The 27,521-nt window shown below is 41.7% G+C and overlaps 1 protein-coding gene across 1 annotated transcript in view; it reads left to right on the top strand.

Moving 5' to 3' along the window:
• Positions 1 to 27,521, top strand: part of MAN1A1 (mannosidase alpha class 1A member 1) — a 210,210-nt gene that overhangs the window by 74,032 nt on the left and 108,657 nt on the right. The window contains exons 3-4 of the mRNA XM_038396065.2: positions 2,534 to 2,649; positions 26,974 to 27,054. Coding sequence (XP_038251993.1) covers positions 2,534 to 2,649; positions 26,974 to 27,054 — 197 coding nt within the window. The remainder of the gene's footprint in view (positions 1 to 2,533; positions 2,650 to 26,973; positions 27,055 to 27,521) is intronic.

The following is a 27,521-nucleotide window of genomic DNA, read 5'->3' as shown; positions in this document are numbered from 1 at the left end:
AGGGAAAGGTATAGTGTCGCAGCTAAATACAAGGGTGGAACAGATCATAAGTTAATGTATGTTGCAAAAAGAAAAGGAGTACTTGTGGCACCTTATACTAACAAATTTATTTGAGCATAAGCTTTCGTGAGCTACAGCTCAATTCATCGGATGTAGCTCACGAAAGCTTATGCTCAAATAAATTTGTTAGTCTCTAAGGTGCCACAAGTACTCCTTTTCTTTTTGCGAATACAGACTAACACAGCTGCTACTCTGAAACCTGTATGTTGCAAGAGACCTTTCAGGGCGAAGTAGAGTAGATAAGCAGCTAGCAATCAACATCACAGTGCAAGTGGGTAAATGCACAAAAGATGGGAACAACTTTTAAACTTAAACTATAACTAGGTACAGTAATGTTAGGTGTCACAAGTAACTAGTAATAGAAGAATGTGTCCTTCAAACAAGTCTCTCAAAAAAAAAAAAATTGGCAGCCCCGTTGTTTCTGTACAAGGAGTCAGATTGCTTATCTGTTTCATGAATAAGCAGGAGACCTGAAGCTCTAAATTCTAAAGCAGGAAACCAAAACTGCAATTAGTACTGCAGTTCAACTCAGGAAAGTAGTATTGCTTTGTATTCTTAGTACAAACCCACATTGCTGATATAATTCCATCCTGGTAAAACATTTCAAAAACAGTACGACAGTGTTAGTTACACTGGCAACTAAATACATATTTATAAAAATTAGTTCTCTGTTGACTCAGCAAGATGAATTCACAGGCAAACTAGTGTTATCAAATGTTAGTCAATACATCTAGGTGCTTCTGCACAAAACACACATTTAGTGATGTATTTTGTTTTGCAACAAAACAGGATAAATACTTTTTTAAATTGCAAGTTGTGATAAACTGATTTCTTTAAGTCCCCAAAATCAAGAAGAAAGATTGCAGCCTACATGAGTCACCAGAACTAGCTCTAGAAACAGCATCTAATACTTCTTGGGTTTGAATTGGAAGATAAACTGGTTGAAATGCACACTTAAATTAAAACAAAGATTTTAAAAACTGTATGTATCCGTCTGTCTCTGGTCTTGTACTTAGATTGTAAACTCCCTGGGTGGGACTGTATTTTTGTTCTGTTTGTGCAATGCCTACCACAATGGGGCCTGGTCCATGAGTAGGGCTCCTAGGAACAGTAATACAAATAATAGCAGGTGAGGTCACTTGAGGTCAAGGTAGGGCCAAGTGGAATATAAACAAAATTCACTTAGGGCTAGTCTACAGTGGCAACACTAAAGCGCTGCCGTGGGAGTGTTTTCACGTGCATTGTGTGGTTGTGGCACAGAGCTGGGAGAGAGCTCTCACTCTTAAAAAAAACCACCTCCACGAGGGGCATAGCTACTAGCGCTGGCAGTGTGGCTCTCAGCCCTGTTGCGCTGTCTACATGGACACTTTACAGCGCTGAAACTTCCATCGCTGAGAGTTGGTTTTTTTGGTTTTTTTTTTCAGTTTTGTCAGTGTAGACAAGCTCTTAGAGAAAGGATGTTCTTTTGATTGCAGTACATGATTAGAAGACAAGAGTTCAAGGGTCTATTCCTTGCTCTGTCAGGCACTCCTGTGTGACCCTAGAAAATGAGAATATTATTCTCGAACTCTTGATGTTAAACTTAGTACATCTTTATTAGTGTTTCAAGATCCTCAGTGGCTGTTTAGTATTGTGCACTGAGTGTGCAAGACAAACAGTGACTGACAACCCAAAAAAAGACTCTGAAATACATTTTCACAAATATAACTTTAACTAGTGTGACAGTTGTGGTAGACCTTAGTTATATACTTTTGTTGGTCTTATAAATGCAAAAATATTGTTAGAGCTTCTGTTACTACTTGAAGGGACGTTATCAATTACAGTGGGCCCAAATTTTAGTGTGTGCCATACAAGTAGGCTTGGCAGAATATGACTTGAAAAAAATAATTTCAATGGATAACATATGTTCGTTACACATTTTTTTAAAATTTTTATCAAATTCGAAATTTCAGTTGTGGGAAATTAGGGGGGAGGGTCAGAATAATTAAATGACATCAGACACTGAGATTCAAAAAGTTAATTTTATAACCATTAAAACAAAACATTTTCAATATCACATGTAAAAATAGAAAAAGTAAATACCCTTAAATCAAACTAAGCTCTCAAGCAGCATTTTTCTTATTTTGCAAATCTGTAAATTTCTTCAATCCCTGGAAATGTTTTTCATCAGCTTCTGTGTTTACAGTGAAATAGACATTTGCTGACATGACATTTACTGATGAAAATCTAATTCTTACAAATCAAATTATAAAACACAATTCCCCACCCATACCCCCAGTCGAATAGAAAAGTCAATGAAATATAAACATTCCCCTACCGTATTTGAAACGCACAACATTTTTGCTCAGGCATGAGAATCAAAATTAACCGACTAGAAACTAGTTGTACAATTGTTTGTATGTTTTATTTTTAACCAGATTTATTTGAAGAAATTACTATTAGAGTATATAATTATATTTCCATGTATTTTCAGGTAACATTCAAGGAGCAACAATAGTAGATGCCTTGGATACACTGTATATCATGGAAATGAAAGATGAATTCAAGGAAGCCAAGGAATGGGTAGAAAAAAACTTAAATTTCAATGTGGTAAGTATTGGGGATTATTTTTTTTTTATTAATTGTTAGTGCATTGTGATGATCTGAGAACAGGGTCCCATTGTGCTAGGCACTGTATAAACAGACTAATAAATAATCCCTGCCCCCATAAAGCATATAATCTGAATAGGCAAGATGGCATAGGAGACAAAGATGTAACCTGTAGTCAGAATGAACGGAATAATCACAAATGGTGTGTTAGTGCCACAGTTTTGGGGGGCTGGGAGTGGGGTATTTTTTGAGTGGTCATGAGTTAGGAGGGGACTAGCTAAATGGAAGGGAAAGAGGACACTGGCCTGTCGCTAAAAGAAAAGGAGTTCTTGTGGCACCTTAGAGACTAACAAATTTATTTGAGCATAAGCTTTCGTGAGCTTCAGCTCACTTCATCAGATGCATTCAGCGGAAAATACAGTGGGGAGATTTATATATAGAGAGAACATGAAACAATGGGTGTTACCATATACACTGTAACCAGAGTGATCACTTAAGATGAGCTATTACCAGCAGGAGACCGTGCGGGGGACGGGGAACCTTTTGTAGTGATAATCAAGGTGGGCCATTTCCAGCAGTTGACAAGATCATCTGAGGAACAGTGGGGGGGGGGAGGGGGATAAACATGGGGAAATAATTTTATTTTGTGTAATGGCACATCCACTCCCAGTCTCTATTCAAGCCTAAGTTAATTGTATCCACTTGGCAAATTAATTCCAATTCAGCAGTCTCTCATTGGAGTCTGTTTTTGAATTTTTTTTGTTGACGTGTTGCCACTTTTAGGTCTGTAATCGAGTGACCAGAGAGATTGAAGTGTTCTCCAACTGGTTTTTGAATGTTATAATTCTTGACGTCTGATTTGTGTCCATTTATTCTTTTATGTAGAGACTGTCCAGTTTGACCATGTACATGGCAGAGGGGCATTGCTGGCACATGATGGCATATATCACATTGGTAGATGTGCAGGTGAATGAGCCTCTGATATTGTGGCTTCTGATATATGTGATTAGGCCCTATGATGCTTCTGTGCAGCCAGCTTCTCTTGCTAGAACTAATATACTGGTCAAAGCTACTTGATAGATGTGAAAAAAATCAAGCACGTTCAAAAAGCACTTTTTAGTTGACTGACTGTACAGTTTTAGGCCAAAATGTACCCAAAGTTGACTCCTAAATCAAAGTAATCTGATTTTTTTTCCAGAGGGGCTGATTGCTTGCAGTTCACATTACAGTTAGGAGTTGCTAATGGGAACCTTTAATAATATCCCACTGTAACTTGTGTGTCAACTTTAGATGCCCAAATTTTAAAACTTTTGGTCTGTTTCTGTACAGGACACAAGATGATGATCTACCAAGAAAGTTATTACCTTTCTCTATAATTAATATACACTGTAAATGTCAGTGTAGTTAGGGACTTTTATGCATACTGATAAGACCAGCGAATTTGAGAATCCCATGACCTGAAACTGAATAAGCTTGGATGTAAGGGCTTACCTTGGTAGAAATGGCACAGACTAGCTGTTGCAAACCAGTTTACTATATGGACACTATTCGGCTTCTTGGAATTCAGTTCTTCTAAATCACAAGAAGGCATTCCGAGTGCACAGTCTATGAAAATAGGCCCCTATAGCATGAACCATTTTTAACCAGTATTTATTTTTTAGAGCTGCAGCTGAGTTAAATGTGAGTTTAGTGGTGTTAGAAAACTAAATTTGAATAAACTTACTTTGAATAACGCTAACTTTAATTTAGGTAGGTTAGCTCCAAATACCACTTAAGACTAAGCACTTACAGCGAGTGGAAAAACAGAACAGGCCCCATTCTTTGTATGTCTGTATGTGTATTCTGTGTCTGTATATCTCTGCTGAAATGTTTTATCATATTATCCTGCACTAGTTAACATTTTATTGCCCTTTCTTCCTTAACGTTTTGTTTATATATTACATTTCTGTGATATTTTTAGTAACTGTTTTTTTACCCATGCAAAGGATTTATTTTTGATCATCCTTGCAGTAATATAACTACTAAACATTTACTGTTACACAGCTGGTGTATAGATGCGGTTTATATAAAATTAATCTGGCAGTTTCAGTTAGTTGTTGCAGAGAGAGAAGATTAATCAGGTAGCTATTTAAAAAAGTATACTTGAAGTCTTCATTTGAATTCCTGGACTAACTCTCTACAAATTTAGTTTTAGAACTCTGCCATTTCACTTTCCACAGCTATAAAATTTGTTTTCTTTACATACATACCTAGTAAACAAGAATAAAATGAAGAAACATATAGCACTTAAAAATAGCTCTGTGAGGCAAAACTCTTAATCTCTTTGTCTAGGTAGCTGTATGGCCCCCATCATCAGAGTATGGCAACATAGTTTAGCTAAATTAAATGATGGTTTCTATAACATTGTAAAACTAAGGATGTTCATTTGTTTTATTTGGCTAGTTTTAGGTTGTTCTTTTTCATTGGATAGACTTAATGTTACCAAATTTATTAACGCAGCCACTTTAAGATTAATTTATCAAAATAAGTGGTATTACAAAACAAAGAAAATGAATATGAAGAATTGTATGAAATTATTTGATTAGTGGAGCTACAAATGTTAAACTGAAAGACTAAAACCAAATAAGCTATTTGTCAAATATAGTTTGTTTTTTTTATTGCTCAGAATACACTCTCAAGCTTCTGAGAAGGCCAACAGTTGAATTCTCTACAAATTTGGCTCCTATGGTGAATACTGACTTTCTTGGTATACTCAATGGTTTGAGTCCTGCCTATAGTTATGGCACTTCGCATTAGCCTTTTTTTAGCTAGACCATCTTCTATTTTTCCCAGTAATATAGCAATCTACAGTAAAATGGCTTCCTGGAAAAACAGGGCTGTTTTTATTTTGAGATAATTAAATGGAGAATTGGGTCTATGCTGAAGTTTAGTTAAACTGACAGCTGAAAATGTCTGAATTTGTTTAGAAGTTTGCCAAAGTAGACTCAAGTTGGTATACTTTTAAATGTCTCACTTAAAAGTGGTTTTCTTTTGTTTAGCTTTGAGGATGAATGGAAATAAAAAAAGGATTTTAAAAGGTTAGGGGGAGATCCTAAGGGTACTTTTATCATGGGGTGTAATAAATTTTTGTTCTGTCAAAATCTATTGGAAGGAAAGCAAGCATGAAAATAAAATACTATGAATGGCATGGAAGTTCTAAACATGCACATTGGGGCTTGAACAGTTATGAGTAAAAAGATGTTTTACTGACTTCTTATTAGTTGTATAATCAATTTGTCAGTAATACCACAGGTGTGTAATACTTTTGATCGGTAATATAGCAAACCCTGTAATTTAATTTTAGTAGTTGAAGTATGAACAGGGTTTTATTTACATAATTATTGATTAAAAATGCAGCAAGCTATTTAAAAATTGTAAGCAACAGTCTGTCACCATCAGTTTTATTTTTGTAGTAGCCTTAACCATCTAGTGCATTTTTAGTGAGTGATCTAAAATTAAAGAAAAAATGGTTTTTGTCATAGTTTTTCTGACAAGGGGGCTTTTCCTTGTAAATCCTCCCTTACCTCCTCAGATCTGTCATGAGCGATTACTCATTCTGACTAAAGAAGATTGGATGACGCTGAGCTCTCCTCAGTCAACCCAAAGGGTCAGTGAGAGAAACAATATTGTATGGTTTCCCTCAGAGGGCCTAAACATGTTGTCACTGCAGTTATTGGCTCCTACCAATCTGGTACAGGGTTAATCGCAGGCTGTCATCCACAAAAACACTGTAACAACTAGTTCTTAGAGTTTGTTCATGTCAATTCCAATCAGGTGTGTGCACGGCAGCCAGAAGATTTTTCCTCTAGCACCATCCGTGGGATAGGCCTGCACACCCCCAGGAGTTGCGCCTTCATGACTCATGGCTCAATAAAGAGCCCTGCCAACCCGCCCCGCCCTCCCTCAGTTTCTTCTTACTGCCAGTGACGGTTAGCTGGAACATCCGATAGCTCTTGGCTTGGCAAGCACCATTAGCAGTGCCCTTTGTATATAGTTCTCATACGTTAGTGTTAGTTATTAGTAATTGTAATGTAGATATAGTTGGTGTTAATTTTTTCAATGGGAGTTCCCCCCCTTCCCCCCCTCCCCAAGACTCCTGGCACTATGGTATGCCACAGTCTCTGAGCTTTAAAACTTGCAAGGCAAACGTATGCCTAAAAGTGGCCTGCACACCTTGTGTTTAAGGTGCGTTGGGGAGACTCACCAGAAGGAGTGGTGCCAGATCTCGCTTGGGTTTCGCTCTAGGATTTTGAAAGACAGACTAGCATCTTTAAGTCCTTCTTATAGAAGCTGCAGTCCAGCCGCTATCAGACCCCCGATAGGGGGATCCTGCACATAGCATCTCCTCCTTGGTGCGGAGCACCCCGGCACCATCTACAAAGATTCTCGGCACCGTCACAGCTCCTCCCGCCTTCAGGCGGGCACCACTCGCAATCACCTGTGCCACAAAAGAAAAGGAGGCGAGAGAGGGGCCGCTGTCCCCCGACCAAGACCAAGGAGCCTGCCGCTGTGAGAGCCCAGTCGGGCCCCACCACCTTGGCCCCTTCACCTGCTACGGTCATGACGACTCCTGCTCCAGTGGTGGCATAGTTGAGTCTGGATCCTCCCTGCTTGCTTAGCCACATGGAGCAGCTCCCATCGACTCTTGAGGTATTTATGGTGGCCCAGGACTTGTTACACCATATGGTGCTGTTTTCCCCTCCCAGGAGGGATGAATCGCCCACACCAGGCCATCCCAAGGCACCATCAAGGGCAAAGCCGGTGATGATGATGCGGTACTCACCATCCCCAGACCTCTCCCTGGCACCAATGGCACAAGTGCGGGAGCCATGCCAGTCCCCTAGCCCATGCCACAAACTGTCGATTCCCTGCAGTACAGCTTCTCCATGGTCGTCATCCTCAGAGACAGATTTGTTTGATCAGACAGGAGTAGGAGCAGGAGATGGAGGTCATGGCATGATTGTCATGCTTACCCAGCACTGCAGCCTGCTCAATGGCAACACCCGACGCAGTGGCTCTTCTGGATGCTTTCCACCAGATCCAAGGGCGAAGCCAGGAGTCCCAATCTAGAGCAGCATTGGTAGGTTTGGCTACCTTTATGCTACCTCCAGCTCGGTCAGCTCCGGGAGTACCAGGCGTGGCTCTAGCCCTTCCCGATATCGGGTAACCACCATCCATGGTACCGCTGCCGATCACATCGATGCCATCGGCACAGACAGCCCCAGCACCGGCGGTCTTGATTTCGGCACTGACTCTCCCAGGGCTCAGATTTTCCTAGATGCGATAGCTGATGGATTCCTTCATCAAGTAGTTGCTGAACCGACTAGAGGGGATGCCATTTTAGGTTTAATTTTGGTGAGTAGCGAGGACCTCATAGAAGAAATGGTTGTAGGGCATAATCTTGGCTCAAGTGATCATGAGCTAATTCAGTTCAAACTGAACGGAAGGATTAACAAAAATAAATCTGCAACTAGAGTTTTTGATTTCAAAAGGGCTGACTTTCAAAAATTAAGGAAATTAGTTAGGGAAGTGGATTGGACTGAAGAATTTATGGATCTAAAGGTAGAGGAAGCCTGGGATTACTTTAAATCAAAGCTGCAGAAGCTATCAGAAGCCTGTATCCCAAGAAAGGGGAAAAAATTCATAGGCAGGAGTTGTAGACCAAGCTGGATGAGCAAGTATCTTAGAGAGGTGATTAAGAAGAAGCAGAAAGCATACAGGGAGTGGAAGATGGGAGGGATCAGCAAGGAAAGCTACCTTATTGAGGTCAGAACATGTAGGGATAAAGTGAGACAGGCTAGAAGTAGAGTAGAGTTGGACCTTGCAAAGGGAATTTAAAACCAATAGTAAAAGGTTCTATAGCCATATAAATAAGAAGAAAACTAAGAAAGAAGTGGGGCCGCTAAACACTGAGGATGGAGTGGAGGTTAAAGATAATCTAGGCATGGCCCAATATGTAAACAAATACTTTGCCTCAGTCTTTAATAAGGCTAAAGAGGATCTTAGGGATAATGGTAGCATGACAAATGGGAATGAGGATATAGAGGTAGATATTACCATATCAGAGGTAGAAGCGAAACTGAAACAGCTTAATGGGACTAAATCGGGGGGCCCAGATAATCTTCATCCAAGAATATTAAAGGAATTGGCACCTGAAATTGCAAGCCCATTAGCAAGAATTTTTAATGAATCTGTAAACTCAGGAATAGTACCGAATGATTGGAGAATTGCTAATATAGTTCCTACTTTTAAGAAAGGAAAAAAAAGTCATCCGGGTATCTACAGGCCAGTTAGTTTGACATCTGTAGTATGCAAGGTCCTGGAAAAAATTTTGAAGGAGAAATTAGTTAAGGACATTGAAGTCAATGGTAAATGAGACAAAATACAACATGGTTTTACGAAAGGTAGATTGTGCCAAACCAACCTGATCTCCTTCTTTGAAAAAGTAACAGATTTTTTAGATAAAGGAAACGCAGTGGATCTAATTTACCTAGATTTCAGTAAGGCGTTTGATACCGTGATACATGGGGAATTATTAGTTAAATTGGAGAAGATGGGGATCAATATGAACATCAAAAGGTGGATAAGAAATTGATTAAAGGGGAGATTGCAACGGGTCCTACTGAAAGGTGAACTGTCAGGCTGGAGGGAGGTTACCAGTGGAGTTCCTCAGGGATCGGTTTTGGGACCAATCTTATTTAATCTTTTTATTACTGACCTTGGCACAATAAGTGGGAGTGTGTTAATAGTTTGCAGATTATACAAAGCTGGGAGGTATTGCCAATTCAGAGAAGGATCGGGATATTATACAGGAGGATCTGGATGACCTTGTAAACTGGAGTAATAGTAATAGGATGAAATTTAATAGTGAGAAGTGTAAGGTTATGCATTTAGGGATTAATAACAAGAATTTTAGTTATAAGTTGGGGACGCATCAATTAGAAGTAACGGAAGAGGAGAAGGACCTTGGGAGTATTGGTTGATCATAGGATGACTATGAGCTGCCAATGTGATATGGCTGTGAAAAAAGCTAATGCAGTTTTGGGATGCATCAGGAGAGGCATTTGCAGTAGGGATAAGGAGGTTTTAGTACTGTTATACAAGGCCCTGGTGAGACCTCACCTGGAATACTGTGTACAGTTCTGGTCTCCCATGTTTAAGAAGGATGAATTCAAACTGGAACAGGTATAGAGAAGGGCTACTAGGATGATCCGAGGAATGGAAAACTTGTCTTATGAAAGGAGGCTCAAGGATCTTGGCTTGTTTAGCCTAACTAAAAGAAGGTTGAGGGGATATATGATTGCTCTATAAATATATCAGAGGGATAAATACAGGAGAGGGAGAGCAATTATTTCAGCTCAGCACCAATGTGGACACAAGAACAAATGGATATAAACTGGCCACCAGGAAGTTTAGATTTAAAATTAGACAAAGGTTTCTAACCATCAGAGGAGTGAATTTTGGAATAGCCTTCCAAGGGAAGCAGTAGGGGCAAAAGATCTCTCTGGCTTTAAGATTCTAATTCGATAAGTTTATGGAGGAGATGGTATGATGGGATAATGTGATTTTGGTAATTAATTGATCTTTAAATATTCAGGGTAAATAGACCTAATGCCCTGAGATGGGCTATTAGATGGATGGGATCTGAGTTACCCAGGAAAGAATTTTCTGTAGTATCTGGCTGGTGAATCTTGCCCATATGCTCAGGGTTTAGCTGATTGCCATATTTGGGGTAGGGAAGGAATTTTCCTCCAGGGCAGATTGGAGAGGCCCTGGAGGTTTTTCGCCTTCCTCTGTAGCATGGGGCATGGGTCACTTGTGGGAGGATTCTCTGCTCCTTGAAGTCTTTAAACCATGATTTGAGGACTTCAATAGCTCAGACATGGGTGAGGTTTTTCGTAGGAGAGTGTGGGTGAGATTCTGTGGCCTGCATTGTGCAGGAGGTCAGACTAGATGATCAGAATGGTCCCTTTTGACCTTAGTATCTATGAATCTCCCGGCACCAGCTTCTATAGTCATGGCACCGAGAATCACAGCACTGTTGGGGTCGACATCTGCATCCTGGGAATCCAAGCTGCTGCCGGACCCCCTGGTCACGGAGGGAAGGGAACAGCCAATTCTTCTGGGGCTTTCCTCTTCTTCCTCACCAGATGAGGCAGTGGCAGGCTCTGCTATAGCCCTGGCCCTAGAGGACAGCACTACAGCAGCTGCTGCAGCGGGCTGCCAAGGTTCTGGGCATCCAGGTGGAGGAGGTTGTGGAGGATCCCGATCAAATGGTGGATATCCTTGCCCCCTCTGGACCTGCACACATTGTCTTGCCCCTCAAGACAGATGAAAGGCTGCATAGCCTAAAGGACTCTGGGCCCAGCGACTTGAGAGTGGCTCTCCACACTCCTGCCACCCAGCAGAAGCACTTCAGGCTGCAACCCCCTCCGCGGTTCTACCAACCACAGAACCGGCAAGATGATTCCTGGAGGAGGAACAGGAGCAGCAGGAAAAGACAGCACCTGTCCTCAGGACAGGGCTCTGGCCAATCCAAGTCATCTTCAGGTCAGAAACAGGCCTTTTGAAGGTGCACCAGTGCATGGACTGGATCCAACCCGTCTGTCTTTCTCTTCCTGACTATCCCCTTTCTATCCTGTGTGGGCTCGTATCACATCAGACTGATCGGTGCACCGCACAGTAGAAGGGGAATACTCTCTCCAATTCTCGGCCCTTCTGCCCTTCTACAAGAGGTGCACTCACTCCTATAGCTGAGAGCAGTGGAAGAGGTTCCTCAGGAGCTGAAGGGCAAGTGGTTCTATTCCTGGTATTTCTGAATACCAAAAGCCAAAGGCTGGCTCAGGCTATCCTAGACCTGTGAGGGCTCAACTGGTTCATGAAGAAACTCAAGTTCCTCATGGTCTTTGGCCTCCATTATCCCTTCTCTGGATCCAGGGGACTGGTATGCCGCACTCTACTTGAAGGATGCGTACTTTCATATAGCAGTCACACTGTCCCACAGAAAATACCTCAGGTTTGTGGTGAGCAACAACAACTACCAATTCAGTCCTCCCATTCGGCCTGTCAGCGGCTTCTTGAGTATTTACCAAGTGCATGGCCGTCGTGGCCACGTTCCTACATAGGCGGCAGGTACAGGTGTTCCCGTACCTTGATGACTGGGCCCAAGTGGAGGCACAAGTTAACTTCATAAGAATGACATTCAATGAATTGGGCCTTCTCCTGAAAGTGGGGAAATGTATGTTGTCCCTGGTTCAGCAGCTAGAATTTATAGGGATGGTACTGGACTCAACACGGGTCAGGGCATACCTTCTGGAAGTGAGGTTCTGGGCCTTGGGTGATATCATTTGAAGGTTTAGGCAGTTTCCCACCACCACAGCAAGAAATTGCCTGAAACTCCTGGGACACATGGCCGCTTGCACAAATGTGGTGCAACACGCCAGGCTCAGAGTCCAGTCGCTCCAGTTATGGTTAGTCTCAGTGTATCGGCTGGGTTGGGACAATTTGGACATGGTTGTGACTCTGCCTCACCTGGTCCTCTACTCCCTCCTGCGGTGGCTTGAGCCGCAGGTAGTGTGTGTAGAGGTCCCCTTCACCAGCCTTCAGCCATCCCTCTTGCTCGTGATGTACATGTCAGCCTTGAGCTGGGAACCACCTCTGGGAGAACTCAGGACCCATGGCCTCTGGTCTTAGGTGGATCTCACTCTCCACATCAATGTCAGAGAGCTCAGAGCGGTCCACCTAGCATGCCAGACTTTCGGAGCCCGCTTGGTAGGGAGATGTGTATCAGTTATGATTGACAACACCACGGCAATGTTTTATATCAACAAACAGGAGGGTGCACACTTCTCTCTTTTGTGTCAGGAAGCCCTCAATAAAGGTTCACTTGGCTGCCATCTTGGCCTTTCATCCAGGTGCAGAGGGTTGGTCAGCCCTTTTCTGAAAGGTCTCGACAGGTTATACACATCCGACAATCAGTCCCGGCCTGGGACCTTAATCTGGTCCTTTCCAAATGGATGGTGCCATCCTTCGAACCGCTGGCAACTTGCTCCCTGCTCTACCTCTCGTACAAGGTGGCTTTTCTGCTAGCAATAGCCTCAGCCTAACATCAGAGCCTCCTTAAACCTTTATAAGGACAAGGTTTAGCTCAGGCCACATCCAGCTTTCTTCCCGAAGGGTGTCTCCCAGTTTCACATCAACCAAGACTTCTTCCTCCCTGTGTTCTATGTAAAGCTGCACACAAGTGGTGGGGAGCAGAGGCTTCACTTGTTGGACATCAACAGAGCCCTAGCCTGTTACATTGAAAGAACTAAACGGTTCCAGAAATCCATTCAACTGCTTGTGGCCATGGCACACAGGATGAAAAGTCTTCTAGTCTCCTCAACGAATATCATTGTGGATCTCATCCTGAATCTGTGAGTGCTAAACCTGGCAGAGGGACCTGGCCCTATGCTCACAGCGCACTCCACCAGGGCACAGGCTTCTTCAGCAGCGTTCCTGGCACAGGCTCCCACTCAGGAAATATGCAAAGCAGTGACGGGGTCCTCTATACATACCTTTACATCACATTATGCTATCACCCAGCAGGCCAGAGATGACGCGGGTTTTGGTAGAGCAGTCTTCCAGTCAGTGGACATCTGAACTCTGACCCCACCTCTGGAATTTAGGCTTGGGAGTCCTGATTTGGCATTGACATAAACAAGTACTCAAAGAAAAAACAGTTACTCACCTTCTCGTTACTGTTCTTCGAGATGTGGTGTTCATGTCCATTCCAATACCCACCCACTACCCCTCTGTTGGAGTAGTCAGCAAGAAGGAACTGAGAGGGTGACAGGTCAGCAGGGCTCTATATTGAGCGCCATGAAGGCGCGACTCCAGGGGTTGCCCAGGCCAACCGAGTAGATGCTGCTGGGGAAAAATCTTGTGGCTGCTGTGCATGCACGTGCACCTGATAGGAATGGACATGAATAACAGATCTCAAAGAACAACAGTTACGAGAAGGTGAGTGACCATTTTACTTCTAGGCTATTTATCCATAAATGTGTTTAAATTACATTTTGCTTTAAGGTAGATACATTATCAGAATTCATAAGGTATTTGTCACAAGGCAGACCCTTGAAGGGGAGTTGCATCTAATCCCACCTGTGATTGATCAGCTGCTTCTCCGCTGATGCTGTGAGACAATAGATAAAGTGAAAGCTTGAAGGTCAACTGGTTTTCATAAAAGCCAGAAAGCAGATGGAGATGGTAATTGTTAATGTTGCATAAAAGGCAGAAGTGTTAAAGTTAAATAAATATTTTTTTGTTATGTATCTGGAAAGAAGCAGGATTAGAGGCCTGTATTGCATAAGGTTGATGAAGTACTTTCCCGTACATTAATAACTGTGGAAGATGTTAAGCAACTACTAGGGAAGGATATAATTAATGCCTGTCAACATGGTTTTGTGGAAAATAGATCTTGTCAAACAAAGCTTACTTCATTCGTTGAGACTTGAAGTTTGGTTGATAAAGGTAACTGCAAAGATGTAATGTACTTTGCCTTTTGTAAGGCATATGACTTGGTACCACATGACATTCTGATTTAAAAACAAAAAACCCTAACACTATAAGTTATCAATAAATCACATGTTAAGTGGATTAAGAACTGATGAACTGACAGAACTCAAAGTAATTGTCATGGCAGGGAGTCAGTGAGTGGAATGTTTTCTCCTGGAGTTCCGTAGAGATCTGTACTAAGCCCCACATTATTCAACTTTTTATCAGTCATCAGGAGTGTTGTATGTAAGACATGGAAGGTAACTTTCACTTCACTTGGCAGAGGTAAGGTTTTAGTAGGAGTATTGTAGCCAGTTTTAGTCACCATATTTTAGGAAGAATGTGAACAAATTGGAGAGAGTCTAGAGGAAAGCAACAAAAATAAGTTTTAGAAAACCTGGCCTATGAGGGAAGGTAGGACAAGAAATGGTCTTAATCTGCAGCAAGGGAGATTTAGGTTATATTAGCAAAAACATTCTAACTGTAAGGATAGTTAAGCACTGGAATAGGCTTCCAAGAGAGGTTATGGAATCCCCATCATTGGAGGTTTTTAAGTACAGGTTAGACAAAGACCTGTCAAGGGTGGTCTAGGTGTACTTGATCCTGCCTGAGCTGGCGGGGGCTAATGGCCTCTCAAAGTCTCTTCCACCACTACCTTTCTGTGATTAGCCACTGGAAAAAACTAACATAGGAAGTGGTAGATTCTCCATCTCTTGACGACAGATCAAAATTAGATACGTGTCTGGAAGAGATGCTTTCCTAAGCAAGTTATTGGGCTCAATTCAGGGGTTAATGGATGAAATTTAATGGCCTTCAATATATGAGAGGTCAGATTAGACTCTCTAAGGTTCTCTTCTGGCCTTAAACTCTATGAATCGGTTAAAAGGGAGATTGGCGGGAAGTAGGGAGGCTCTTGCATGAAATTCCAGGCCACACTGATATATGAAAGGCCTGCCTAGGGATACAAGCAGAAACTCTCTGAGGCTGAGGTCTTAGGCCAGGCAGCAGGACTTAATTTACTATTCTGATTGATATTGAAATCTGTGTATATTTTGAACAATAATCACATCCCCGAGGAATAGGATTGAGAAACTGACATGATGGGAGCTTCATTGATGTACTGGCTGAGAAGTTGACCTTCTAGCTTACACAAGTGTGGAAACTAAGGCAGAGTGAAAGGCAGAGATAGGATGACCCTGCTTCTGAACTGTCAGAATGCTCAGTAAACCAAATTAGCCAATTAACACTATTTTAAATGTTGATATGTTGTTGATAATATTTAATATATTTCTTTATGCTGAAAGTGTGCAAGACTCTTTTTGAAAGGTTTTGGATCCCTGCACTCAACTGGCTCCTGTAACTCCACAGTCTTTTGCCCAGGAAATGTGTTAGAGGGATGAAGTCTAGAACATGCAGGACATTTGATTATATACTGGCAGGTCTATGGTTCCTTGGCAGTTCCAACTTGCACAGGAGCCTTGGCAAAGAATTGGTGATTGCTGGTTCTCAGCTTGTCCCTCTTTCCCATTTCCTGGGCTGCCCTTGGTTGCTGTGTAAGGCACAAACGTCATCCTTTGCTAGGCATTCTGCCAGGTTGAGGAAGAGTCATTGGCACTCCTTTTCTCCCTGCGGACCTCTCAGCCAGAACTACTCTCTCCTTTCCCCCCTGTGATGCAGCTGGAGGCCAGTAGGGAGAAACTGAAGCTGAACAGCAATAACTGCTCTGAGCCCTTCCGGCTTTGAGCAGAGCTGCTCTTGGGCCTATAGGGAAGCAGTGCTCATTTAGGGAAAGGGTGCCCCCTAATATCTCTCTTTTTAGTGACAGGCTGATTTACTTAAGAGGGGACCTTGAGGCCATGGTTTATACTCTCAGAAGCCCCAAGTGGCCTAGCCTTGGGCTATATGTTGGATGCCACTGATCTAAATAGACTACAAGCAGATGAAGGATGGACAAGCCAATGTAATCAAACAAAACCTTGGTGGTGATAAAAATGCCTTCTAGGTCTGTGTAAGAATGACTGGGGGGAAATACTTTTTTCAAGAAGACCATCAATATCAGAAAAGACAGTGGGAGCCATGGGGACTGGGTCAGCAAAGATGTAGCATGTTGCATGGAAGAGGTGTAGAGAGAGGAGGTGACAAAGAAGGGAGTTAGGCATGTTGCTTTGGCAAACCAAAATTAGGAAGAAGGTTGTACAAATCTTGGAAGGAGAGGCCAAACCTCCTTGATGCAGGGCTAACGTAAGAAAAAATGCTATATTCTATAATTGAGACTCATACTTCCTTGCCTGAGATATATCTGCTCACCTTGATAGACCACAGATACAGGCTTAGGTCCCTTCCAAAATAGCAGGAATACATTCATGTTACTCTGGTGGTATAAAACTGAATCACTATAGAAATACATGAGAATTAGTACTGTACTTCCTAAATGTCTGCTACACAATTCACAAAAGAATCTCTGCTCACTCTACAGTGATTGTCTTCAGATCTGCTTCCTATGTTGGTATTAGAGCAGTAGTTATCAAATTCTGGGTTGGGACCCCAGAGTGGGGGGGTTTTTAATTTTAATTTTAATGGGGACACCAAGGCTGGTTTAGACTTGCTGGGATCTGGAACCAAAGTCCAAGGGCTTCAACCCTAGGAGATGGAGCTCAGGTTACAGAAGGGATCAACAACCTTTGGCACGCAGCCTGTCAGGGAAATCCACCGGCAGGCCGGGACTGTTTGTTTACCTGCAGCATCTGCAAGTTCAGCCAATCGCAGCTCCCACTGGCCACAGTTTGCTGTTCCAGGCCAATGGGGGCTGCGGGAAGCAGCGGCCGCACGTCCCTCAGCCCACACTGCTTCCCACAGCCCCCATTGCTTCTGTTTGCAACAAACTTTGTCATTTGTCAGAGGAGGAATGCCCTTGGTCTGGGCTGGCCTTGCCTTCTTGGCCACCACTGACTCCCCCAGCACCTGGACCTAGTGGTCCTTCCTTCCCTATGGGATGACAGCCTTTAACTATTTTCAGGTAATGAACTGTCTGTGTTCTGGGGCTGAAACTTCAGGGGTTCTAACAGGTTTTTTAAGCTGCAACATCAACCGCTAGGACATGGCCTGTGCAACCATAATATACCTGAAAAGAAAAGGAGTACTTGTGGCACCTTAGAGACTAACAAATTTATTAGAGCATAAGCTTTCGTGAGCTACAGCTCACTTCATCAGATGCATTTGGTTGTTCTCTCTCCTCTGTGTATTCATTATGATACAGTCTTCAATTACAGGATCACGTATATTTTCTGAGAGGACTCAGCCTCATTTAGTTCAAAGGGTGCAGGCACAAGGGAGCAGAACTAAAGTCACACTGACAACTAAATATCGCATTTCTTTTTTGCATTTCTGACAGGTTAATGGTTAATGCTGAATAAAGATTGACAGATTGTGGAGATAACTGATAAAATAATCCCATTTGCTGTTTATGCTAGATTGGATGTCTCCCTTTTTATAGTGTTTGTGCTTTCACTCTTCTGCATGGTTTTTATTTTAATTGAAAAAGACCTTTACTGAAATTGTAGTTAACTTTAAAATGTATTCGTCCTACTATTTATTATATGGCGCTTGATGTACACACACAAAATACTGAAGATATTGCAGTTTATTTTCTTGAACATGAAAAGACAGTAAAATTGCTTTTTGTTAGGATTTTGCTGTAAAGGTTCCTCATTCAAAATATCTTTCCTTTACCTTGCAGCAGATATTTTTGCCTGTTACCATATTTTTCAATATGATGTCTTGTTTTGCCCTTATGGTCTGGCAGAGTGTGAGATAAACAGAGGTCTTCACCATGTGTACTTGCTTATTTTGCTTTCATATCCTCTTTACTTTGCACAGTTGGCTGCACTATAAAATATCTGGCAACAGTAGGGCAATATGTAATAACAATAATAGACTAGCATGTAAAGACCCAAAAAGCTTTTTGTTTGTTGGTTTTGTTTATGGTAAAGTTAACAGAAGCTTGCACTTCACAATCAAATGTGGGAGGTTTCCATCAGCCAGTATTCCATTTCATTCTTCCGTGGCCTCTCTCAGCCTGTACATTGCACTTTCCTCTGAGCACGATCACTGCAATGTGAACTTGCCAGGGATTGTAAGCAGCTAATGTAACAGTGTCTTCAGAAATGTACCTTTTCGTATCAGCTCCTTATGCTCAGATGTAGCTGAGAAGAAGTTTGCGGAGGCTTTGTTTTGTTTTTTTGTAAGAGTGTTTGTGAGGGGTGTGTACTTTCCTTTCATTAAAGAGACTGTAAGGGAACAGAACAATTTACTTCTACCATGTGCTGCTTGTTTGTTTCACCTTTGAACAATGAAAACAGGCTTATCAGTGTTGCAGAATATGTATGTAATAAACAGATGTGATGTCTTCCTGAGTCAGCATACAGGTCCCAGAGTATTTGCTGCTGCTTGGCAAAGCACTAAACAGCCAGAGTGAGATAAGACAAGTCTTTCCAGTGTGGCTAATGCATTAAAACAGGGGTCGGCAACCTGTCAGAAGAGGTGTGCCAAGTCTTCATTTATTCACTGTAATTTAAGGTTTTGTGTGCCAGTAATGCGTTTTAACATTTTTAGAAAGTCTCTCTTTAAGTCTATATTCTATAACTAAACTATTGTTATATGTAAAGTAAATAAGGTTTTTTAAAATGTTTAAGAAGTTCATTTAAAATTCAGATCTTATCAGTTTAGCGTGATCCTTGCCCGTGCTTTTCCTTGCTGAGTTTTCCAGTGTTTGGCACATTTTTTGGATACTTTGGATACATTTTAAGCACACAGGCTTCTGAGTGATCAGTCGTTAATGGGCTCAGAGAGGGACAGAGGACAGATTTCATGTGTGAAAATACCTGTTCACTCAGGTACGTGGATCCAGATACCTGTACGCATTGCAAACGCAATTTTCTTCAAACAGTTATATTTCACTGGCAGGGATGTCCAGCCGGTCAGAGTAGAGGCCCCATGATCTCTCTCGGTAGCTTCAAGTGCACTCCACAGATCTCCAAACTTTGATGCCACAATTCTGAGCTTTTTAAGTGAATGAGCTGTACTTCGAAATCTTCAGCACCCATCCACTTAAATACAGACAAATCCAATTTGCTTTCGTTGAACTTTTCAGGTTTAATTAGAAAAGAAAGCATTGGGACAAATCACTGGAAATCTTGAAATCTGTCAGAAAATTCTGATTCCAGTTCTAGCATGTACATTCCAATCTCATCGACACTGACAGTGTAACGTGTCGATAGCTCTTTTATGTAGCAGAAAGTAGAAGTTTGACTATCCAAGAAAAAACGGCTAGTTTTACAACAAATGTCTTCCAGGCTTCATAAAGATCCAGAACTGTTTGCCCTGCCCCCTGGAGACAGAGGTTGAATTCATTTAGGTGAGGGGTGATGTCAGTTAGAAATAAGAACTTACACAGCCAATTTGACATCATCCAGTTTGGGGTAGTTTTGTCCTTTTCCCGACAAAAAGGCCTTGATTGCATCAAAACAGTTTACAAAGCACACCAAAACCTTGCCACGACTTAGCCACCAAATGTTGCTGTGAACTGGAACGTTATAAGCACTGACCATCACTTTTAGCAGTACTTGAAACTGTCTGTGAGTCAAATCAGATGGAGCAACAAGGAAATTCACAATTCTGTATTCATCACATTATTAAGCTCTGAATTAGAAATTATAGCACCCAGGTTTTCTTGATGGATGATATGGATGATACAGTGAAATTTGACTTTAAGGTGGCCAATCTGATCTTCAAGTAACTTTACAAATCCTTTCTGTTTTCCAGCCATGGCAGAAGCACCTTCTATTGTCACACACAATATTTTTCTGATGTCAACTCCTCATTCTTCAAAATGGTTTACAAAACTTTCCACTATATCTTCCCCCTTTGTTGTGCGATGCAGGGGTTTTAGGCAACAGAGTTCCTCTTGGATTTCATCGGAAGCACAATATCTTGAAACAACCGCGAAACGTGAAATGTCGATTATATCCAGGCTCTCATCAACTGCAATGCCAACCGTGTCTCTTAATGCAGTCATCTGCTTTTCATTAATGTTTTCTGCCATTTCGTTTATGCATCTCTCAACAGAGACAGGCAGTTTTTATTCTAGATATGATCATATCTTTATTTGGCAAATCATTGAACAAAACCTCCCAGCTGCTGAGAAAAACTTTTTATATATTCCCCATCTGTAAACAGCTTTCTGTTTTTTGCAATGCACTGTTCAATCTTGTAACTTCCTTCTGTAGCTTGATTTTTACTTACACTTAAGCATTTAAAAACATTGCTTTGCTTCTCATAACCTGCTACTGCCTTTTTGATCGATTGTCTTGTCTGCTTTGTCAAGAGATGTCGTCTTGCGCTTGGTTTCAAAATGTCGTTGAACACTTGATGTGCGACAAATAACACTTTCACAACAGAGAGCACAAACAGCACGGTCCTTTTGAATAAATCCAAATGTGTCTGTCCAAAAAGACTGAAATGAACAGACATCTAACTTTGCTTTCTGAGGAGCTGACATTTTGTCAAATGTACCCCTCAACTTAGTGGGCACGCACAAGGTCAGACGCAGTACACTGTTCCATGTGGTCTGATATAAGCAGCAAACCAGGACTTAAAAATATCCCAGTGGCCTGGAACAATTTTTAAGGTGGGGGGAGCTGAGGTGTGCCCACTCCTGCTTCTACACCCCTCACTGCCCCAGGTGGGGGCCAGTGGGCCACAGCTTGGGGCAGCTGCAGAGCACCAGGCTGAGGCCAGGATCAGAGCCCCAGGCCAGTGGCTGGTGCCCCAGGCCGGCAGCGGGCTGAGCAGGATCAGCAGCTGGGACCCCGGCTGGCAGGGGGCTGGTGGCCGGACCCCAGACCAGCAGCAAACTGAGGGCTTGGGGTTCCATCCATCCAGGCAGGCAGCGGGATGAGCAGGGCCAGCAGCCGGGACCCTGGCTAACAAGGGGCCGGTGGCTGGAACCCCAGGCCGGCAGTAGAGTGCCACTGAAAATCGGCTTGCGTGCCGCCTTCGGCATGCGTGCCATAGATTGCTGACCCCTGCATTAAAATATACTTTTCAGTAGACAAGTTCAACAACCAGAATGAGTATTTAGCTTTATCTTTAGCCAGTCAATGGGGCATGTGCTGATACATTCCACACTAGGCTGCTGAGGATAATGAAAAGAATGATATGACAAAATTAAGTTGGGAGAAATCCCAAATCATATGTGCCATGAGGATAACTTAGCCTCTCCTCCACATAGAGTTTTACAAAGGGGACATCAAGGATCAATTTCTCCTGACCATAAATGTGATTATTTTATTTCTAAGGAAAGAAATGAGCAAAAATCCAGTTACCTCTCCTCAGGGATTCTGATAGGATGGTATAATAAATTAAAAAAAACTTTTCAGACATCCTTTTGAGTGATCAGTTGGAGGTATAAAAGAGGAAGGAAGACAAGGGCACATGATCTGGGGACCAAAAATAAGAGCCATCCTCTTGGGGTTTGCAAAAATGAGGAGGGGAGGGGTGAGCCCTAACCAAAGAGCCCTATTCAGTGGATGAGGAAGGAAAAGTCTGACTAAGATAAGCTGGTTAATGGTTTGTCCTAGAACTCTTTGGCCCCATTTACAAGTTTCTTTCATGATATGCATCTTAATTTTCAACTGGGTCTGATAGAGAAAATAGCTTTTCATTTAGCCTTATATGCATCCTTTGAACAAATTATAAATTAGTAGGATAAACATAATGGAAGGGAAATAGATAGGACTTTTTACACCTTAAATATTGCAATACGATAAATCTAATTTTACCCTGATTCCTAAGGCCAACATATCAGTAGCCTGCTCCTTATAGAATGTCTTACTTTCCTATAAAGGGAAAGTTAGAGATGGAGGCTTCCTTCAGGGGAAGATATAAAACCTCTTCTGCTGCTTTACAAATCTCTATATCATCCACATACTTTGCCAAGGTGAAACTATCTTGGCATAATGATCTTAAGGATAACTATCCTATTAAAGATGCAGCTGTCAAAGCTACACTCCATGAAATGTCTGGCTCCTTCATTTGTTTCATATGCTTCAGTGGATTTGAATCAAGAATTCAGTAAGAGTTGAGATTTCAAACAAAGCTGCAAAGAGAGGTATGTGGATGAAGTTTTGTAAATCTGATAACTTTCAAACAATTGTTAGCTTCAAAAAATGAACTGGAGGATCATCATTTGGGAAAACATTCACAATGGTGGTATAATCACTGCAGATGGTTTGATAGTAAAAGCTTTTTTCTCAATTATGTGATAAAGGAAGAACCAGATTCAGAACCGATCCCTGCAGAACTCCATATGATATGCCCTTCCAGCTTAACTGTAAACCACTGATAAGTATTCTCTGGGAATGGTTTTCCAACCAGTTATGTACCCACCTTCTAGTAACTCCATCTAGGTTGTATTTATCTAGTTTGGTTGAGATGGCCATTCGAGACAGTATCAAAAGCCTTGCATCTACCACTTCCCCCCCATCCACAAAGCTTGTTACCCTGTCAAAGAAAGCTATTAAGTTGGTTTGACGCAATTTGTTCTTGACTGGTCTGTAATTCCCCGGGTTGTCCTTATTTCCCTTTATAGATTGGCACTATATTTGTTTTTATCCAGTCCTCTGGAATCTCAGCAGTCTTCCATGATTTTTCAAAGACAATAGCTAATGGCTCAGATATATCCTCAGTCAGCTTCATGGGTACTCTAGGATGTATTTTATCAAGCCCTGGTGACTTGAAGACATCTATCTTGTCTAAGTAATTTTTAGCTTGTTCTTTCCCTGTTTTGCCCTCTGATCCTACCTCATTTTCACCTGCATTCACTGTTTATGTCCAATTGCTACTATTTGGTGAAAACTGAAACAAAAAAGGCATTTAGCACTTCTGCCATTCCCACATTTTCTGTTACTGTTTTTTCCTCCCTGATTAACGGGTCTCCCTGTCTTTGGTCTTCCTCTTGCTTGTGATATATTTATAGAATGGTTTTTCTTGTTACCCTTTGTCTCTAGCTAGTTTAATCTCATTTTGTCCCTATATACCTGTGTTGTTTATATTCATCCTTTGTAATTTGACCCGTTTCCACTTTTTGTAGGACTCATTTGAGTTTCAGATCATTGAAGATCTCCTAGTTAAGCCAGGCTGGTCTTTTGCCATATTTCCTGTCTTTCCTGTTCAGTGGCCTACTTTGCTCTTGTGCCCATAATGTCTCTTTGAAAAACTGCCAACTCTCTTGAACTGTTTTCCCTTAAACTTGCTTCCCATGGGCTCTTACCAACCAACTTTCTGAGTTTGCTACAGTTTGCCTTCTTGAAATCCATTATCTTTATTGTGCTGTTTTCCCTCCTGCCATTCTTTAGAATCAAGAGCTTTACCATATCAAGTCAAGCTGCCTTCCACTTTCAAATTCTCAACTAGTTTGTCAAAATAAAATATAGAACAGCCTCTCCCTTAGTAGTTTTCTCTATTTCCTAAAATAAAAATCTCTAATACATTCCAAGAACTCGTTGGATAATCTGTCCTGCTGTGTTACTTTCTCAACAGATGTCTGGGTAATTGAAGTGCCCCATCACCAGCAAGTCCTGTGCTTTGGACGATTTTGTTTTTTTAAAAAAAAAGTCTCATCTACCTCTTTCCTGGTTTGGTGATGTGCAGTAGACCCCCTACTATGACATGACCTTTGTGTTTTACCCCTTTCATCCTTGCCCAGAGACTTTCAACAAGTCTTTCCTTCTCAACCTCAGTCCAAGTGTATAGATTTTTGATATATAAACCAACACCTCTTCCCATTTTTCCCGTTTGTCCTTCCTGAACAAGTTGTCCCCTTCTATACCAATATTCCAGCCATGTATCCCACCCAAGTAACTTGCAGCCAGGCATTCACCTCCAGGATGTATCTGTCTCTGCCTGGGCCCATACACTTGACCAGAAGGGTTGAAGAGAACACCACCTGTGCCCCCAGCTCCTTCACCCTTACTCCCAGAGCCCTGTAGTCACCTGATCTGCTCAGAGTCATACCTCACAGTATCATTAGTGCCCATGGATGAATAGCATGACATAGTAGTCCGAGGGCTGGATGATTCTTGACAATTCCTGTATAATGTCTTGGATATGGGCTCCTGGCAGGCAGCACACCCCATGGGAGGAGAGAACACTTACAAACAGCAACCTCAAACCAATTTTGGAGCTAGAAATAGTGTCCAAAACTAGTGTTTTGTGGTTCTCTTAAAGGTTACTGGAGTACTAGCAGGCCTCTGTTGGGTTTGTGGTAGTAGTGAGACATTGCAAATGTAGCTGATGGACCAAGTTGTGTGTCAGAGTATCTTTCAGTATTGTCAGCAAACTTCTTGAAGACACTTGATGACCAGGACAAGTAGGTGAATGATTGGCAGACATGGGATGGTCTTAAACAGCAGGCTGCAATTTTTTTAATTATACTTCAGGGAGGGCTGCTACGCTTCCTGACCCCTATTCTCTGATACCAGACATTAATTGGTTCCCATGTGGGTTACACAACTGTGATCAGAAAGCAAACAGTTATTCTGGGTAGACAAGGGAGAGTCTACCCATTGACTAAGCTCTGTGAAATCTTTCTGCCCTCCTCCCACAACTTCCCCATGTAAGGTGGAGGTGAAATGACAGAGGCCATGGGGTTGGGTGCGGGTAGGATCTCAGGTATGAGACTTCAGGTTCCACCTTCCGCTCCACTGAGCATAAAGTCCAGCAGCATAATCCAGGGCCTCATTTACCTCTGTGAGATGGCCCTTTTAGACTTTACCCTGACTAGCCAGGGGGAACACCAGTGATTAGCATCAACTCACCTCACACTCACTAAGCCCTGGTACCCATCTCCTGCCTGATCCAGTTCCTGGTCAAGGGACCAAATGTCTACCACAGCCTATGACAGATGTACTCTATCATCTCTAAGAAGCTCAGGACCATTGTTATGGATATCCCTGAGTTATCACTGCCCTCCCTCCGAGTTTCCAAAATCCTGGCCACCTCATGATTTACTTTTTTTTAGTGCTTGCCCCTCTGCAGGCTTACTCAATGCCCCAACAAGCTCATCTTGCAAACATCTGACTAAACCAATGATGTGTGAAGCCAGGACTGCATAATCCAATCTACATCTCTATATGTCCTAATTCTTAAACATAAGAATGGGCAAAGGGAGGATACTGGAAAAAGTAGTCTCGTATCTAGAAGATTGTCAGGAGGTTCTTGGAATAGATACATGGTGAGCCCCAGCAAATTCCTTGACTTTCGGCTGACTTTGGCTTTTCTTTCACATAACGTTATAATTTTGGAACAGCCTCCAAAATAATCTCTGAAACCCATTCTGTACCATGAAGCATTCCATCTTTTATGCTCAATGTCACTGATTTTAGTTCTATATTGTTTATGTAGTCTTTTGAACCCATAATATATTTTTTAGAAACCACATATCTTGTTTGTTTAGCACAGCCTATTTATTCTACAGTCAATTCTTTATATGCTAATCACACCGCACAAATATGATTCTTCTAATTGGGAAACTCGCTAACTTCATAGTAGTTTTTAACTAGGGTGACCATATGTCCCATTTTTTATAGGGACAGTCCCCTTTTTTGGGACTTTTTGTTATATAGGCACCTATTACCTCCACCCCCGTCCCATTTTTTCACAGTTGCTATCTGGTTCATCTATTTTTAACCACTCGAGCAATTGAAAGCTACCCTTGTGCTATTGTACTCCTTGGCCCCTGCTCCAAAATTCAGATCTTTCATGTATAATACAAACTCACTTAAGGTGTCCTTGTGCTATCTGAATGTATGACAGAATCATTAGTACTAATGTGCTAACCTCTTTGGCATTTTTAATTGAAGTGTCAGCTAAGTTCAGTTCTGCAAAATAAAGGCAACATTTGAACAGACTATTTTGAGAGCAGTCAGGCACTAGGTTAAGTAACTTTTAAACTATCAGTATTCAGAAATCCTACATCTCTCATTGAAAGAACATTATCAAATTATGTAGGTTGTCAAACGTTTCAGAAGAGCAGACATGATGAATCCATTGGAAATTTTTCCCTGTTAAAGCAACTTTGTTCCATGAAAGCTTTTACATAATATTGATATGTAAAAATACTTTGGGCCAAGAGCATCTGGGGAAGGACTAACATTAGAAATGTGAAAGATTGTGCTTTTTTTATTCCATTTTTATAATTAATACATCTACTCAATGTAATTTCTCTTCTAAACAATCTGTTAGATTGAGGGAACAAACCTTGGTCAAGATGCAAGTCTAACAAAAACATATTTGATCTGGGAGCACATTCTGTGCACAAATACTGAGTCACTTGCAGGAGAAGAATACCAAGATGTGGGGCGTTTTAGATATAACTGTGTGGGGATCAGACCTAGTCAGCACTAAAGTCATACAGCATCTTTAAAGTGAGGAAGAAGAACTAACAGTGTTATGCTTCAAATTATTTGGTTCCCTCTTGTGCATGTTGATGTTTGGTATTAATGGAGTTTAACACCCACAAAGTAAGGTGGAGGATGGTGAACTTGAGATATTTCTTCTGCTATACTTGAAATTGTGAATACATTATATACAGCATGCATTAGCATGCCATTGTGGCCTTATGAACCTAACACTGGATTTTTTCACATATAAAACTGACATTCAAGCTCTAACTATATGTGTTTATGTCCCTAGAATGCAGAAATTTCAGTTTTTGAAGTGAACATCCGTTTTGTTGGTGGACTGCTTTCAGCATATTATCTTTCTGGAGAAGAGGTAAGATTATCTATCTGCATTGTCAATCTAAAATTCCAGTCATCCAGATGATTGGAATTGGATAATGTATTTTTTTTCTCTCCATTCTCAGTGTTAAATTTAAATGGTGTCTATTCTGTTTGTTGCCATGGTTTTTGAAAATGCTGACTGGGTCCTATCTGAAAGTGGACCAGTTGAAGATTTGTGCGCCTCCCTTTCCCCTGCTTCCGCCCCCCTCCCCCTCCGAAGTTATTGTTTTGTATAAGTCTAATGAATGGAAAACATTGTCTCAGTTGTAAAACTGTAATCAACGTATACTCTAGGTGTTACATTCAAGCACAGAGTAGTGAAGTTTGCTGATGCTACTGGAGGTGGGTTTGGATGACATGTTTGTCACAGGCCAGTCTGGAGTGTATTGTCACCAACTGGAACAATTTACAACTCTGACGAGGCTAATTATTCATCCAAGTGTTAGCAAAACTGCAGTT

The sequence above is a fragment of the Dermochelys coriacea genome, chromosome 3 (assembly GCF_009764565.3).
Source record: "Dermochelys coriacea isolate rDerCor1 chromosome 3, rDerCor1.pri.v4, whole genome shotgun sequence".
Lineage (NCBI taxonomy): Eukaryota > Metazoa > Chordata > Testudines > Dermochelyidae > Dermochelys > Dermochelys coriacea.
Note: the sequence above shows the minus strand (reverse complement) of the source record. Positions and strands in the feature narration are given on the sequence as shown.